The 17,476-nt window shown below is 43.4% G+C and overlaps 1 protein-coding gene and 1 non-coding gene across 2 annotated transcripts; both read right to left on the reverse strand.

Moving 5' to 3' along the window:
• Nucleotides 1-318: 318 nt before the first annotated feature.
• LOC135903605 (salivary anticoagulant protein P23-like) lies at nt 319-13,014 on the reverse strand. Its single transcript, XM_065433919.1, has 6 exons — nt 12,924-13,014; nt 10,184-10,264; nt 8,909-8,998; nt 5,654-5,781; nt 2,760-2,939; nt 319-897 (listed from the first exon to the last, which is right to left on the reverse strand). The coding sequence occupies exons 2-6, from the start codon at nt 10,224-10,226 to the stop codon at nt 589-591; spliced, it is 750 nt and encodes a 249-aa protein (XP_065289991.1). The 5' UTR covers nt 10,227-10,264; nt 12,924-13,014; the 3' UTR covers nt 319-588.
• A 3,800-nt stretch (nt 13,015-16,814) lies between these two features.
• On the reverse strand, nt 16,815-16,887 carry TRNAL-CAA (transfer RNA leucine (anticodon CAA)). Its single transcript has one exon. It is a non-coding gene; the product is annotated as a tRNA-Leu (tRNA).
• Between the last annotated feature and the right edge of the window lie 589 nt (nt 16,888-17,476).

Below are 17,476 nucleotides of genomic sequence, written 5' to 3' on the forward strand. Positions count from 1 at the left end.
TCACTGGTTTCCAACTTTCCACATCGAACACCGAAATTCCTCTCATTCTTTTCTTAATTTACACGCAATAAAAGAAGGCAGGCTCTTTTATGGCCAGCTATATATCCTGAGACATGATATGTATTACGTAAGAGAAATCAATAAAAAAATCTCAACAGGCTCTAGACACAAATACAAATCACAAACACTAAATAATGTCACATATAGCGCAAGAAAAACTATGAATGTCACTATACTGGCATAAGCACCAGCATCATTGTCCTGCCTCTGAGACAATCACACATCGCACAGACGGTGGGAATTCTCAATCTAGAGAGATTGTAGTTGCACCGGCTTTATTTCTGTTTATTTCATTTCACGTGCAAGCTCAGCAAAGATACATGTGGCACACAATAACAATGCGTTCATTGCACTCTACAATTTTTTTCTTCTTTTGCATTAACTGTATTTGTGCTCTCGCTTCGTAGCAAAATTCTGCATCCCCAACCATGTGAAGAAAATTTTGTACGCTCGCTCCTACGTAGCGTTCAAAAAGCCTCGTGTAGCGTCGCCAGGTCACTCTTCTTCTCCACCGTGTGCGGACCGCCACTAGGACAGAACAAAGTTCATGCGGGCGACCGCGTGGTTAAGGAGCGTCTGATAATTGCCGTATATGTTCATGTACAACTCTTCTCTGAGAAAGTTAGCGATGTACGACTTGAAGTTGCTCATCCGGACTTCGTTCAAATCGAGGTTCGATCCGGGCCTGACGTCGAAGTTGACGCTTTCCACGAACAGAGTGCGCACGAATCCCGGTCGGTTCGGAGCCGCGGTGACCTCGAGCCGGCCGGTCGTGTTGTAGACGAGGGCTTCGACGTCCACGGATTTCACTATGCCCAGCAGGTTGTCTCCCTTGGTCTGCAAACGTGCGATAAGAAAAAAACTGATTAACTTGCTGATCAAATTATTGATTTCTTCAACGGACACATTCGGAGTATTAGGATGCCTATCAACCAGTTTTTTTTTTGTTTTCTTGAGATTTCTCAGTTGTTCGGGTTTAGTTTTTGCGTATGGGATAGCCAGCCCTTCGGTGATCTCAATTTTAAAGACTACCATTGAGACGGTCATAGACTTATAATGAAATGTGCCACCTATGCCTTGGCTGGCAACAGGGTGACTGGCTGAAAGAACGACAGTGACAACGACGATAGGACCTTACTAATTTGAGCGCAGGACTGACGACCACGAAGGAAGGGACGCATGAGCAAGAGGTCATGTTAACAACTGCATTTTCTAAATGGAGAAAATAGACGTATTTATATTTGCGCTCAAACGCAGCACAACATGTACTTTGAACATTCCTTGTTATATACAGTATCCGCGAAGAGATGCTTAGGATTGTCAATTTACGCACTGACCAACCTGACAACTATAGGTGACGGCGCACTGCCAATTTTTAGATATCTCTCCAACAGTATTAGGGCTCATGAAACGGACCTATTCGCTTTTATTCAACGTCTTCCTTTTATTGTTAGCTGTGTTGGCAACCCGTACGAAACAAGTAAAGAAAAAAAACAGTCTGCTGAGTTTATTCCTTGATCCCATTTTTCTTTTTCGGTTCTCGCATTTGTTTATGACCACGAAGTATCATTATCATGGATAGCATCATTATCACCATTACCAGCACCCTTTTTATGAGTAGTACGAGGCGAATGGAGAGGTATCCAGTTATACCTGAGTGGCGCCAGCCGACACCATCTTTGGTTTCTTAATTTCGTCATGCCGCTTCACTGTTGGCCTCAGCAAAATACTCACTAGTAAAGTGCCAACTTGAATTTTTCCACACATTTCCTTTCAAGTACAGACCCCCCCTTCCCCCGCACCCCCGAACCCGACAGCCGAATGCACGTAGTTTGCTTTCGTAGACGACGGCGACGTGTTGAAGGCCCTTAACGTTGTGAAATAACAGCTATAAATCACGAATAAGCTCGAGGGCAAAAACATCGCTGAAACAGCAACATGTTACCTATGTCGTCGGACAGGGGCCATAGGAATGGAAGTTGATGCGACCGAATAGCTAGCACCGGGACATGAGTTCCGATAACGAAGTCTTCAGCGCCTTTACAAACGTCATAATGATGTGAGTATTGAGGACGTATTGTCACAAAAAGAGAACGCCACGTGAATGTTAATTGTGCATAATTATAGCAAATGACATCACGTGCATAGTCATTGAAGCCAATACGTAAGAAAAGTGAAAAAAAAATGAGTTGAGCTCTCATAGCACAAAATAAAGTAAAAGTTTCATGCTTATGAGTAATTACTTACACGTGGTCGGCATCCTGTTTTGTTTAGTCATTTCATTTCCTGACCTAGCTACTCCTAGTTATCCTGCTATTACGCATATGCGCGAAGTGCTTTGCAAGAAGAAATAATTTTGGCAGGATGTATCACCACTGTTTCCCTTCACTTTTTTGCAATATTGCTGTAAAGAACATGGACTACCGTACTTTGGACCATTGCCACGGATATGAAGTTGGCATTACGAGAGTCGTATTGTTCCTTAAAACTGTGATAATACGCAAGGTAACACAACTTGAGTCATAAGAAAAAGAAAAAAACGACTGATGACGACGCTTTACTCGATTTAGAAGTACAAGAAAAGTAAAAAAGAAACGAATATGCAAATTTTTACTATACGTCACCAGATCATTTCTTGCAATATTGGCATTCATTCTCGACATAAAATAAAGAGAATAAATTCGACATTCATATCATACCACTGTGACAAGTTCAGCGAGGATCCCATCGAAGCTGAGTGTGCAGCTGACGCTCGTGTTCCCGGCCACCAGAGTGGGGATGCAGTCGCCGACGCGGATTACAGCCGTGTCGAAGTTCCTGAGCCCACCTCGCGTCACGTTCACTTTCAGGTCACGATTAGTGATGGACGTCTTGTACACCTGAAAGCGCATTAACAGTTGCTTTATTACTGATTCCCGCGTACGTCTTCCGTAGAAGTGCCACTTTATAAATACTTGTTAAGTGGTTACGGGTTGTTTTGAGCGACAGTCACCTGTCTTTCTATTTCATGTTGGGACTATGATTACCTTCTCTACCAAGTTAAATGTCAATTTCAGAAACACTAAAACCATACTCTGTCCAACACGTTAACTCAATGGCAGCTCGGAATTCTCCAACTTCGTTACTCCATATCCCCTTCTGCTGTCCTCTTCGCTATCTTCTTTCTGTTGAAAACCTTTCTTTCATTCTTACAAACCTGATCATCTCTAATGCACAATACGTGCGGCCAGCTGACATGCCGGTGTCATGCTCAATGCGCCAATATTCGTCAATTAACCCCACATAACCAGTGTTAGATTCTGTCCATTCTTAAGAGAGAGACCACCTGAAAGAGTGGGGCGTTCCCGGCTTCTACTCTGACGTGTAGCAGTTTTAAGAGGAAGCTTTAGCTCGGGCCCAACTCCGACGCAGCCTATTCAAATACATGGAAAATGCAAAAACGTTTTTCTGAGATAACCCCTGGACCGATTTGAACGAAATTCGTTGTATTTGAGAGAGAAAGTTAAATTTTAGTGACTTTTGGAAGCGGAATTTAGAATTAGGGTTTGACTTTTATGAAAAGGATATTCAAAAACTTGAAAGTTAAAAAGCAATAGATGCACGAAGTTTATACATTAATAGCTCTGCATCAAGAACAGATATCGCGGTTCAGTAAACGGCATCCATTAGATCATTCGAAGCGGACAAATTCGATTTGTCAATTTATATCTTACATGAATTTGTTGCGTCGTGTACAAGGGTTCTGCAAAAGCTGGATTTCCATATCACTCCATCTTTTTAGGTTGTTAGATGTTATGTTATGTTACATGTTATGTTACATTACATGTTACGTTATGTTACAGATATTTTACATGTAACATAACAATTTTGTCCGCTTTAGATGTACTATCAGATGCAATTCGCAGAATTGTGATATCATTTTCGCTTGCTGAGTTAGACAGTTGTAAACTTGATAGTTTCGTTGTGTGAAAATTTTCAATTTTCGCCAATTTTTAATAAAACATTAATGACCTAAATCAAAAATCCAAAAGAAACAGTCAGTAGATTTTAAGCTTTTTTTTTTAAATGCAACAAACCTCGTCAAATTTGGCGCAGTGGTTGCCGAGAAAAACGAATTCTCCTTATACATGTATTTAGATAGGAGCACCCGAGCTAAAGCTTTATGCGCGGCATCCCATCCTGAACCCCTCCGGCAACACCTATAACACGCGTTCTAGCCAAGGCCACTCTCTTTATGTCAAGTAAAGTGACTTCACCTAGATTGCACTCTAACCCACGCTGCCTTCTATTTCTCAAAAGGCATTTAACTAGGCTTGGGTGCTGCAAATAGACAAGCGCAGGGCGTTGATCGTGCGGATACGATTCTGTCTCGATATTCGGCGAGAAAACCGCTGAAGGTCCGCGCGTTCTTCCTCTTTGAGAGCAGCAACTCGCTCCGACAGCCAGATGGCGTCACACGTGCGGTGCTTCCGCGCCACAGGCATGCCGGCGGAGGTGTACGAATTGCCAGAACAAGAACTCGAGGAACAGCAACTGGGCCGCAATGACTTGAAGACAGAGTATATTCGTGGTGCAGAAGGTTAGCGGAGTAAAAAAGAAATGGAGAGAACGAAAACCAACTCGCCACTAACTTTATTTAGTGGAAAAGTGCGCACATATTGAATGATTCGATGCGCAGATACAACGAGAGCAAAGTAAAATAAACCTATTTCTAAAAAATTCTATTTCTATTTCTATTTCTAAAAATAAAAATTAGTTGTGAGTTGGCGCACTTTCTCTTCGTGTATTCTTTTGTCCGCTAACTTTTTCATCGACAGCTATGAACCAACCAGCCCAAAACCTTACTTTGCTAAACGCGATGATTCCAGTGAAACGCGAAGCACACCAGAAATACTCTAGAAATTCGCCGCATGGTAAAAAAAGAAGAAAAAAATGATATGGGTCGAGGCCTTAGGGGGCGGAGCTCGTTACGGAAGAGGAGTAGCTGGGCCCTTGACTCCGACGTGGGAGAAGGCAAGAGAAGGCATGTCGCTTACGGGCGGTGCTCATCATAGCGCCTGTTGCATGCATATAGGGCAGCTGACCCCCTGCACAGTTTCTTTCCGACATTTCATGAGCTTCCGTCTCGGATACAAGTAGACGCGTTGAAAAAATTATCTGGCAGAACAATCTGTGAATGGCCATTACACTTTCTATAATGTATAACTAAAACTTCCGACGGGCCTCATGAATGTTCCCTTTTTGATTTTCATTTCTTCCGCTGTCTCCTTCAACGTTGAAATTTCAGTTCGAGATTTTTTATTAGCACCCAAGTAAAGGATTTTTTTTCAACTACTGGCCAGCTTAGCTGTTGTCGCGCCAAATCGATTTCGAGCAATGCTTTCCCCCTGTTAATAATCTGTTTCATTTTCCCGGACATGGACTTTAATAGATTGCGGATATTTCGGGAGCTGTTTTAGCAACAAGACTGAGTCGCATTTCAATCGGGCCCATCCGTGCGTTTAGTGGAGTTGACATCATCGGCTATAAACGAGCGCATTGCGTACAGATGGGCAGCTGAGAGTGCACGTATATACAGACGCTTATAACATGCCTTGAAATCGTAGGGAGGCAACGGAGCTGCCGGAAACAAGCCAGGCGTTTCCCTGATGAGTACAGGCATCCTCTGCAGCAGGACAACGTCGATGAAATCATTTGCTTGGCTGGCACTGCTTGAACCTCCTGGGCGAAAAAAAAATGGACGCGTAACATTTGAGATGGTAAAGTTTGCGATTCGTGATGGATAATCGTCTGAATAAGAACTAGAGCGACGGGGCGTGTAACGCTAAATTTGTCCTCACTCACGTAAGTCTATACTCTGTCACTTGCCTGAATTTTTCGTATTCATACAACAATAACTACAGAGTGAGTGATTCGGGTAAACTTGTACAGAGATGCGCCTAAACGTGTAGAAGAAGGCAACGCATTTTATCTCTTGTGCGTGACATCTGACTGCATGCGGCATACGCGTTTCACTTGGCTTTTTCACTGCGGCAGAGGTTAAACACTCCGAACTCGGTTTGCTGAGACCGCACGGGGCTTTCAAATGCACAATCATCGTTAGGCCATTTACTAATGATTACTTTCACCCACACTAGATTAAAGAAAAAACACTTTGTACACCATCTACCACTACCGGGATTCGACCGCGCACCAGAGGAACAATGCGCAGTACGGAGATAACAGCTCTTAACACCGAGCAACTGCGCATACTTATTTTTATTTCACAATAGTTATTACAGGCCACAAAAACTTTTTTGTAGGCAGCATCCACAGAGAAACGGGCTAATGTGTTTCTTCCACTTGCAAGGCCAACACAAGCACAATACAAAGAGTTCCAGGTAAGTTTTGATTCATCCCACAGGGATACCCTGCTCATGCAAAAGTCAGGCTTTGCGTAACATACTGAAATGGTGGTGAAGATAAACACCTTCCAAATATAAAAATAACACTGTGGACTAAGCTCAGTTTGATCATATAGATCATTTAGCTGCACCATCTCTTGACTGAAGTAAGTCACTGAGCAAGTTACTGGTTAGGCAGCATAACATGCGCGTATTCCCCAGTGAGGTATCGCACATGATTCGCGCTATGTTATCTGTGCAGAGTTTTACGCGCCACACCGACTGGCAGAGTGGCAGCATCCGTGCTTCTAAAAAATTACTTCGCAAGAATAAAAATCCAGCGCGGACAGTTCTGAACATTGAACCGTCCGCCATGCGCTAGGCTCAGCGTTACAGTTGTTGACTTTTGATTTATATATATTTATTCATGTATTTATATATTTATTACTGGACAGTATTTCCGTAGCTTCCACAGATCAGAGGCTGCAGCAGGGAATACTGTAGCTCACGAAGACATCGTGCGCTTTTCAAAGAGCAAGTAGCTCCTGGTACAAGTGCAGCGTCGGCTGTGATAGCTTGCTGCTTTTGCGCTAAGGCCGATAAATCTCAGAAGTCGCCTAATACTGTTCAATCGCCGTGTGTAAGGCACGTTTAAAGAAACTGGTTGATCCCTAATTCAGAAGGCATTGTCATAGCTACGGTTGAGCGTTTCCGTTTTCTTTTTTTATCATAAAAGCACCCTCTCTTTTCTGTTTTTCATCTTAATTTTAAAGAGTATACTCTCTCAGCGTTTACACTTCAAACAGGCAACCTAAGGTGGTGAAATGTGGTGGTACTTAATATTGGCCAATCAATGAAATGCGGCTACCAAGAGAGAACAAGCAACCAAACTTTCAAAGAGAGCGCACGGGAGGTATTCACGAAGCTTTTGCTGCAGGGCTTGAGTCGTGTCAGCCCCAATAACAGCGACCTTGCCGATCCTCTTGTAGATCAAAAAGCCACGGGACATTTCCAACTTCATGTTTGGGTCAATGATACGTACGTTAAACCAGAGTGTTGTGAGTGCAAGTACCCCATGTTGCCTGAAACGTTCCTTGCGACACTGTCGCTCCACTTTTGTGTCACAACATTACAGTACGACTGAAATGTCATGGCGAGTTCGGACCATCTTTTTTTTTTCTCCACAAGGTCTATCTAGCATGTTGGCAATCTCATTGTGGTAGCCTCCATCCTCCTGAGCCCACAGCTACGAAATCTGTCCTAGCAGCGTCATGAGCAAGGAGCAGAGAGAGCAAATGATAAATAAAACTTAGGGAGTTTAACCAGGACTAAGCCCGGTTGGCTACCCTTCACTGGGGAAAGGGAAAAGGGCAGCAAGGAGCAAACATCGCACACACGTGTGTCCTCCGACTCTAGCTTTCTCAAGATTGTCCTAACCGAGTCCTACATTTCCCTCACAAATTTCGTCTTAATAAGAGGGTCATGCTTTACTCTACTGCCTCCAATCAGAGCCTAAAGCCTCTTGCATTGCTCGCCTTTCGCGACACCAATTTTTACGAAGATACGAATGGGGCGCCAGTAGTCAAGAACATCCCACAGCGACTCGCAGAAAGAATAACCATCTGGTCAGGCAAACAGCGGTCGAGAATATTCAACTTAGCTTCTCGTGTACCAGGTCGTTGAAGAATCTGAACTTTTTCGGTTAAAACAGAGTTGGGCGAATTAAATTGGGCAGAATTCTATCGGCTTCTTTTCGGTTTAAACGGAAAACTGCTGAACCCTAGTCATAGCGTGAAAGTGAACCGCGTATTCTAGAAAGCAGTGGCAGCTTCGTTGCGTATACACGAGTCCATAAATGCGCACAGTCTTTTATTAACTACAGTTTCGCTTGGAGGGTAGACAATAGCAGCGATAACAAGTGCGTCAGGCCTGTGTTGCTACGCAGTGTAACCAGCACCCCGGAGGCTACCGGGTGCCATTGGCACAGGCGTCACATGTTCAAAGGTGAGCAGAAGCTCGCAAACAGCTTGAGCCGGCTCGGCGCCTTCCAAGCACTGTTGCCTACAGGCGTCGACTAAGACCCCAAGACTCTCATAAGCACTAACATCCTTACTATCCTTATGTGTGTCCAGGCTGCCGGCCATGTTGTATACGAAATTATTCCGCGATAGAGAAAATGATACGTGAATATCCTTATTGCAACAAATGTGCATCTTCAAGAACACAATTCTTAAATAGAGCGAACATTTCTGTGCCTATTGTTTCTAATCATTAGGCAGGCGCAAAAAAGGCAAAGTATCGCCATCTCGCCGATGTAAGTGATAACGATTGTGTGACGTACACACATGGGACAGATTTTCGGTGGAGTCTGGAATAAGGCACTTCCGAGTTCAAAAGGAGTGAAGGTGGTGCTGCCAAAGACTGTGGGCCTAATAATCCGTATGCATTTGTATGCGATAACTTGCCTTTAGGGGGTGATGTGTCTCTCTCCAACAGTCCTAGGAAATCTTGCACAGTTTCTTGGTATCTGTTCCTGTCGTCAGCCTCTGCGTGACCTATACATGTCCATGTGGTTGGTCAGCCAGTATGAGCTTTTAAATATTCCTAATCTGCAGCACATTTTCAGTGCACCAAATTGCAAGGCCACCGACATACAAGTTTGGAGCAAAAGAAAACTACAGCTTCAATAAACCGTTGTGGTTGCTTCTCTTTATTGTAGACATAAACATTTCAGGTACAAATAAAAAAAACATTAAATGTACCTGCATGCTTGTTTGGAAAAATATATTCTTCTGTATACCTATATGAGTTAAAATGTTCAGCGGCTCTCTAACTTTGACCCATAGCGGATTCTTGGCATGTTTTCTTGTGTTTCATTAAAAACACGCGTTGAAGGCCGGGCGCTGCGTTCAATGTCTACAAATAAGGGCGAACTGCAACGATATTACGCTATGATGCAACAGATGAAGGCAGTCGAAGTCTGGTCGAAGTCTGGCATTTGATATGTCTGGTTGTGCATGAGAAGTTGTTGTCGTTTTTGTTACAATCTCAGGTCACGCACAGAACGCTATAGTTCCACCGAGAGCCCATGGACCGCAAATGCCTTGGCAGAGGTCTTTCTTGCCCTTGCGATAGAATATTCTCGTGAGCAGCAAACCTATAAAGCGATTCGCGCGGACCTTAAGTTTCAGAAGCCTCACACGAATTGAATCAAATTTACCGTTACTCACAAAAAATTATGAAGGAAGCAGCCCTAATGGCGCTCATGAAACACGTACTAACTTCTAGTATACGTCACTTAGAATTCAGTCGTGGGCTTTACTGTTGGGAACCATCAATTTAACGAAAGCATTCGCGTTCGTACATGATCATCTTTGAGTACATCGGTTGTCGATGCGCTAAGTGTTCTACACATTTAACGAGACAAACAGAAAGCGTCCTAGTATTTTCTTCTGCACAAAATGTTTGCTCCATACAAATGGGTACATCGATGTTTCTCTTTTTTTTGTGAGCGCAGGTTGAACTTCTTTTTCTTTACGTGCGTCAAATAGTCGTGATAAAACGAGAGTTCCCATTTCTACAGCCACTTGCCCCGAATAAAACCATTCATTAGCCGTCAAAGAGAGCAAATATAGGTTTTGTGCAGAAGCGCATCGCACTGAGGAATGGGCCCAAGAAGGCCTGCAGCGGGCAAAACAGTTTTACGCCGATAAGAAAAAAAAAAGATTTCTAACACTCACCGAAGTACGCAATGACACACAGCAGCGCAAGAAAATGCTTCATTATTTTGTCGTTGTTTTTATTTTTTTCGTAGTCCTTTACTGAAAAGAGAGGAAAATAAATACATAGTTTTCAGATGAAGAGTCGTTAGCACTACAGTGTATGAGCGCAAAAGTTCTGGTTTCCCGCTGTGTTTTCTGATTCCTATATTAAAATGGTAATTCATGGCAGGAAAAGGAACAAACATGCCAAGCGACTTCGCATGAGCGCTTCCTTACCTTCTAGTGGTTCACTAAAATCAAAGAATTTGACCCGCAAAGAGCTACCTCAAGGCCCAGATATGAGTCCTTACGGATTTAAAAAATCACGCGGATTCTTTTGCTCACTGCTGTTTTCTTGCCGTTTTCCACGATTATGTATATTTAGGATATCATAGAATCTAACAAGAGTTCGCTCGTTCTTTTTTTTTTCAATTACGACACTTAATTACGTCTTCCCAGATTACCATGCTTCAATAGAACAAATTTATCGCTATTCTGAGAGAGAACAGACTGAAACTGAGGCAACCTTGACCGAGACTTTTTGTTTGCTACAAGGGGTAGCAGATTTGGTAACGCGCCACATCTCTTGGCAGAAAACATCTCCTAAGCGTCCATTGAACATGACTCCTTTAGATGTACTTTCCACTCGACGTTTCCGCTTTCAGATAGCTCCTTTATTCTTTGTTTTATGACACAACCGGTATAATCTTCTTTCTTTAGAACGAAGAAAGTCACTGATAAACGGGCAAGACCGAGTAACGTGACGAAACTGCTTATGTCGGATAACATTCGCCGTAAGGTTTTGACATCGCTACAGCGCAATTTCATTAATGCTATTGAAAAAAAATATCTGTCACGGAAAACGCTATTGCTAACGTGAGGGAGATGCAGCGCATATACTATATTTATGCACCTGCTGGCACAAGTTTTTTTGGAATGCGGGCGCTGTAAACATGTTCAAATATTACGCGGCACAGGCACGTCACTTGCAATCAGAAGCAGGCACTGCGGTTACGTGTGGCCATCGGCCATGTCATGCTCAACACGCCTGCTGTCGTCTTGTCATCGACGCTGGCAGCATTGGGCTCGGTCACACCTTGAAAGCGAGACTTTCGAATACTCTGATTACAGATAGGTTTTCCATAATAGAGTACAGCGTATAATTCACTTATCCGCCTTGTGCGAGATAGTTAAGGTGTGCGTTGCCTGACAGTTTATGACCCATTCCTTCACGCTGGGCAAGTTGCAAGAGAACAGAATGATTTAGCGTAGTGGAATTCTGCCAATGTACTGTCGTCAGGTGCCGTGTGCAATGAAGCAATTGCTCACGTGGAAGGGAATGGTAGCAACTATGGCGTGTCGCAGATTGGTCCGGTAAGTTCGCAGTCATCTAATCGTTTTGTTTAGCAAAGGCACTCGTCTCCGCAAGCGCATCTAACTGTTCAGCAACCTTGCCCGCTTTTGGTGGTTGTAGCGTATGCGCATTGGGCTGACTTGTAACGCCTGGATATCGCCCGGACAAGAAAGCAGCTATCAAACGCTCACGACCACATGCCTGCCAGCAACATGTATCATCGAATGATCACACAGCAGCTACTTCGTTGCGGTAATAGAGCGAACTGTGTGTCCAGGGTATGTGACAGGTCCTTATGACGCATCGATCTATGTTCCAGCTTTCATTATAGCCCACGTTCCGCAAAAACCTTGGCATGTACCACTCATTTTTCCAAATGACAAGAACGAAGCGGGTTTCAGAAAGTTGGTTCTTGGCTATCGACTATAAGTGAATGCTTAATATTACACTAAAACAAGAATTCGGCCGCAGAACTCGCAGACAAAGGCGAGGGCTCGCTCGATCGTGATACCATAGTGATGCAGCCACGGCTTCCCGCGGCGAGCTTACTCTCTACTAGCAACAGCTTGTGAACACTAGAACTTCTAGCCCTATTCAACCTCTTCCGCTGCATAGCCGTCACCACCATGTTAGTTCTCCGCGTTATTCGTGCGAGATAAGGCCAGCCATCTAGTGGTCGCTATTCGGCGCTTCACGTCTGGTCAATCTTAGCGAGGTTAGTGGCGAAGTACCTCTAGTTTCGTCGGCTTTGGCAATTACACGCTGCGGCACTGCCAGCCGAACACCACTATAATTGACACCATTTCTCCTGCTTTGAACATATTGTAGCGCATGAGAAACGAACACATAAAAAAACCAAGGAACATACCAATGCATTTGTAAGGATTGTGGTGAAAATTGACGAAGGTCGTGACATTGCGTACTAGGCCTCATGCACTTTTCTTTGAACCTACAGATGCTAAAGGACGCATCAGCGCAAGGACACTAGAGAGTTATAATACGCATATATATATATATATATATATATATATATATATATATATATATATATATATATATATATATATATATATATATATATATATATATATATATATATATATATATATAATGTTTCTAGCACGCGCATGAAGTTGTAACACTCAATCATGATCTGTAACTTGTCAAGCCGTGAATCCCAGTCAATAATTGAACTTCGGGTCTCCTACTCAGCGGCCATAGGGCCCGCTTGTCTTATCCGCCCCAGCGGATGTTTGCCGAACTCTAATTGATTCTCGACACGCACGCACTCTCACCCATGGATACAACGCGAGCGGGACATGAGTACGCAAAACATGCAAGACATGAAGGGGCAAACGAACTCACGCAACCAAACCAAGGCCTCTGCCGACTCTTGCAGTCTGTCGCTGATATAGTACTGACGGACCGAGAGACAGACGTGTGCAACTCCGTGACGTCACCCGCTTTTCTCTCCTTTTTTCGCTTTCAGAGCCTTTATCTCGATCGCGCGTTTTCCCGCCTGGAGCGTCGGGTTTCTTCCAAAGAGCCTGGTGAAGAAGACCAAGGCCACGACGCTGCGATCTAAGCGTCGCACACTTTATTTTTCTACAACCACACTTAAATGAGCCACTGTTTAGCTCGTCGCTTACTTTCAATTCATGCAACGTCCCCGGTCCATGCAAGAGACAAATACACCGCGCTGAAGTAAGTATGCATAAGGGGCGCTCTCTGTGACTCCTGCAACAAATCACCGTTGGCTGCTTCTCTTTAGGTTTGGGAAAGTGAGTCTGAAAAGTATTCTACGGCGTTATAAATGTGCATGCTGACGAAGCATTTTTTTTCTCAACTGCGTTATAAACATGGAGGTATCAAAACTGACTACCGAAGCGCTTTGGAGCGCTTCTATAGTCGCACAAATAGCTTCGCTGTAGAAAGATTATGCTGTGTAACGAGAACTCCAGTTAAGGAGTGTGCAGCTCACGCGGTAATAGTGCAATAGTAGTGCAACGACAACTTCATGCAATGCAACGAAAATAGCAAAGATAGCGAGCGGAAAAATAAGTGTCAGCGCAGAAGCAAAACTAACACGTAATACGCGACTTGTGCAAGAGTGTTAGCTTTGTGAGCTATAAGCGCAATCTGTGCTTGTAAAAACCTGTTCATCTGCCATCTTTACTCGCTTTTCGTATTTAACTTTGTTCACTGCGTTAGTTTATTAGGTCATTTCTTACGAACTTAAAGCGTCGGACTTTCTTCTTCTTAAGCATTCCAATCTGTCATCACACACCCCCTATTTGTTGTCACTGCAGCCAGCCGCCATGGTTGAGCAAAACAAAGATAATCTCGGTAGAACTGGACCGAGAAAGCAATACTGTCCGATAGCCAGATTCCTCACTCCATTCATATTTGTTCAGCCTTTCGCAGCTTTTTCTTAAACTTGTGAATTTGCGAAACGTGACAGAGGAAGATGGCTGTAGTTGGTACAAAGATACATAATTGAATACAAAGATCTGTAGTATAACGTAAATCGAGATGTGTGGCATAGCGCGGACAACGTGTTTTGTAACACTACCTCATTGGCTATTTCGAGAACATGAAAGAAAACATTGCAAGGATACGACAGAAAGGCTGATTCCTTGAGTCAACGAAATACGATTTCCATTTCCAGACTCAATTGAAAAAGTCGAGATAACAAGCTGACGCTTTGAAAATTTTCTAATGAAGGTTCAAAATTAGACAGCAAATAAATATCCGTCTAGCGTACAGTCAGACACACTGCAGAAGGTTTGAAAACTGAGTGGCGACTTGGGCGAACTGGTTACGCATTCAGAACTAGTTTTTTTCGCTGTGTCCGTGTCAGAAATTGGTATTTGTAACAGAACAGCGCGGTTTTCACGGGGACAAGCAGGGAGAAGCGACACGACGAGTGCCAACTCGCCCTAACATCTGTTTTAACGAGAAATAGGTAGGCAGGGGTAATTGGAGATCGCTGGGCAAGGCCTTTGTCCTGCAGTGATGATGATGATGATGATGATGATGATGACCGTATCTGTCAGCTCAAAAAGACATTCCGCATTGAAATCGTATGGAGTTCGTATATTACGAGAATACCTCGTCGCTCGGTTGTGCGCTGTTCTGGGGCCGAGTCGATAACCCTGCGAAATTGGTCGCTAATTCAAAAAAGTCTCAAAAATTTCTCGTCCTATGCACACCATGCGCCAAAGAACAAAATTACGGAAGGCCGTTCAAATGAACGTTTTAGGGAAAATATTAGGCCCTGCTTTGTTGTTGTTGTGGTTATTATTATTATTATTATTATTATTATTATTATTATTATTATTATTATTATTATTATTATTATTATTATTATTATTATTATTATTATTATTATTATTATTATTATTATTATTATTATAGAATTTTGATCCTCGAACGCTCAAGTTATAGATGTCTCTCCTTCTGGCATCTACCTTGTGCTCCCTGATAAGTGTAACTTTATAACTAATTGTAATTGTATGTTTTTTGACCGCAATTGTACGCAACTGTTTTTTATACAGGCTCGGTATTGAATGAAACAAGTTTAAATCTTTAGAAACGAACACACTGTGGTATAGGGCTGCTAATGCGTTGTTTTAGATCATTTTTATTTTTGTTGCTCTTTTCGGGTTTTTTATTTGCAAGCCATAGCGAGGAGCCTTACGTCCATGCTTGCGCGAGCGAATGCTGTTGGTGCGTAGCGAAGCATGAACGGAACATGCTGAGTGATAACTTTTCTTTACCGAACTTCTTGCGTAGGTTCCACAGCGCTGACTGCTATGTATGGAACGGAATAAAAGATAACTGCCTCTGTGTCCGCTTTGAGGCAGAACTCCTCCAGTGGCATTAATGAATCCTCTCGCTTTGCTATCAAGCGTGGTGAACAAGTTGATTTATATGATTTCTTGTCCACCACCGATTGGTCACAGCTCACAGAAAACAGCAGTGTCGATGACCAAGTAGATCAATTTACGAACATTGTGTTGAGGAGTATGTGCCAATACAATCGCCAGTACAGTCCTAAGCGCTCTAAATATCCCCAATGGTTTTCATCTCATTTTATAAGTGCCCTAACGCAGAAAGGTCGCGCTCACCGTACATCCAGAAGTCCTGTGCCTAGTGAGCAGAGAGAAGAAGGCCGCTTTTTCAATCTCTCTGCAAACGCCTATATGTTCCTTAGTGCCTCAAACTCAATTGAAAGTCAAGGCAACACGATGGCGTGTTACAAATTTTCTACTGAGGGTTCAAAATTACAAAGCAAAAAAATATCCGTCTACTGTACAGTCAGACATACTGCAGAAGGTTTGAAAATTGAGCGGCGATTTGAGCGAGCTAGTTGTGCATTGCGAAATAGCTTTTTTGCATTTGCATTCTCGCATATTGCATTCTTGAACAGGAACGCCTCCGATGGGCCGGCGGAATTTTGGAATAAATCCGCAAGCGCTCTAGTAAACGTGGCGAGTGCGTTCGCCTGCTTGACTATAGAGGAGTAGAAGTCCAGGCAGTCACAGATTGCTTTGCTGCCCATTTCTCGTTCTTATACAAAGCTGCAGGTCTCAACGCTGGAATCAGTTGGCAGCACGCGACGGTTCCTACATATAATGCTGTGTTGTTTGATGAAAAGCTCATCAGCAAATGCCTTAAGCGCTTGAAGCCTTCCCTATCCTGCGTCTCTGATGGAATATCCTCCGCAATTCTAAAGGCTTACGGTAGTATATTTTCCGCAGTATTGACATACATATTTAGTAACTCTCTGAATGCTTCCACTTTCGCTCACGTGTGAAAAACTTCAAATTTGTTTCCTCTATTTAAATCTGGCTGTAAAACCGATGTCCCAAATAATCGTCCGATTTCTCTTCTCTGTGCCCCATCTAAGATTTTTGAGCTTGCTCTTCACAAGATATTGTTACAGTGAAGATCACTCATTCCGAATCAGCATGGATTTTTCACCGGCCGCTCCACTAGCGGAAATCTCGCAAGTTTCATGACACAGATCTCCGAGCCGGTACTTCAAAGGAAAAGGGGCAAGTTGGCACTGTTTACTGATGTAATAAACGAGAGGAAAGGGGGTTAACCGAGGGGCCCAATTTTTATTAGTCATATCATAAGAAGCCAATAAACACTGACACCGAGGACAACATAGGGGAAATTATTTGTGCTTAATAAATGAAATAAAGAAAGGATAAATGAATGGAAATGAAAGTGGATGAAAAAACAACTTGCCGCAGGTGGGGAACGATCCCACAACCTTCGCATTTTGCGTGCGATGCTCTACCACTTGAGCTACCGCGGCGCCGTTTTCCCATCCACTTGCGTGGGTGTTTATTTTTCCTAGTAGAATTCTGGGAGTGCTAGCTATCGCCACCACTCACTGACCTTGGCGGCGGACGTGGAACATCCTTTCTGCCATGGGCGTCGCGAGAACGTGATCTTTTTGGGTGAAGACAATCGGTAAATAAACCCACACTTGCTACCTGAAGGCATCAATGTTGCGGGATTTGAGACCCTCGTTATTTAATAAACGAGAAGAAAGGGGGTTAACCGAGGAGCCCGATTTTTTATTAGTCATATCGTAAGAAGCCAACAAACACTGACACCGGGGACCACATAGGGGAAATTATTTGTGCTTAATAAATGCAGTAAAAAACGATAAATTAATGGAAATGAAACGAGATGAAAAAACAACTTGCCGCAGGTTCGCGTGCGATACTCTACCACTTGCTGTGGGATCGTTCCCCACCTGCGGCGAGTTGTTTTTTCATCCACTTTCATTTCCATTAACTTATCGTTTCTTTATTTGCCCCTATCTCGGCGGGGTCTCCGCCCACGAGAGCGGGGCATCGGATCTGCTGGATCGGGACCCTACAACAGAAATGCAGCAA

This window comes from Dermacentor albipictus, chromosome 1, assembly GCF_038994185.2.
Source record: "Dermacentor albipictus isolate Rhodes 1998 colony chromosome 1, USDA_Dalb.pri_finalv2, whole genome shotgun sequence".
Classification (NCBI taxonomy): Eukaryota; Metazoa; Arthropoda; class Arachnida; order Ixodida; family Ixodidae; genus Dermacentor; species Dermacentor albipictus.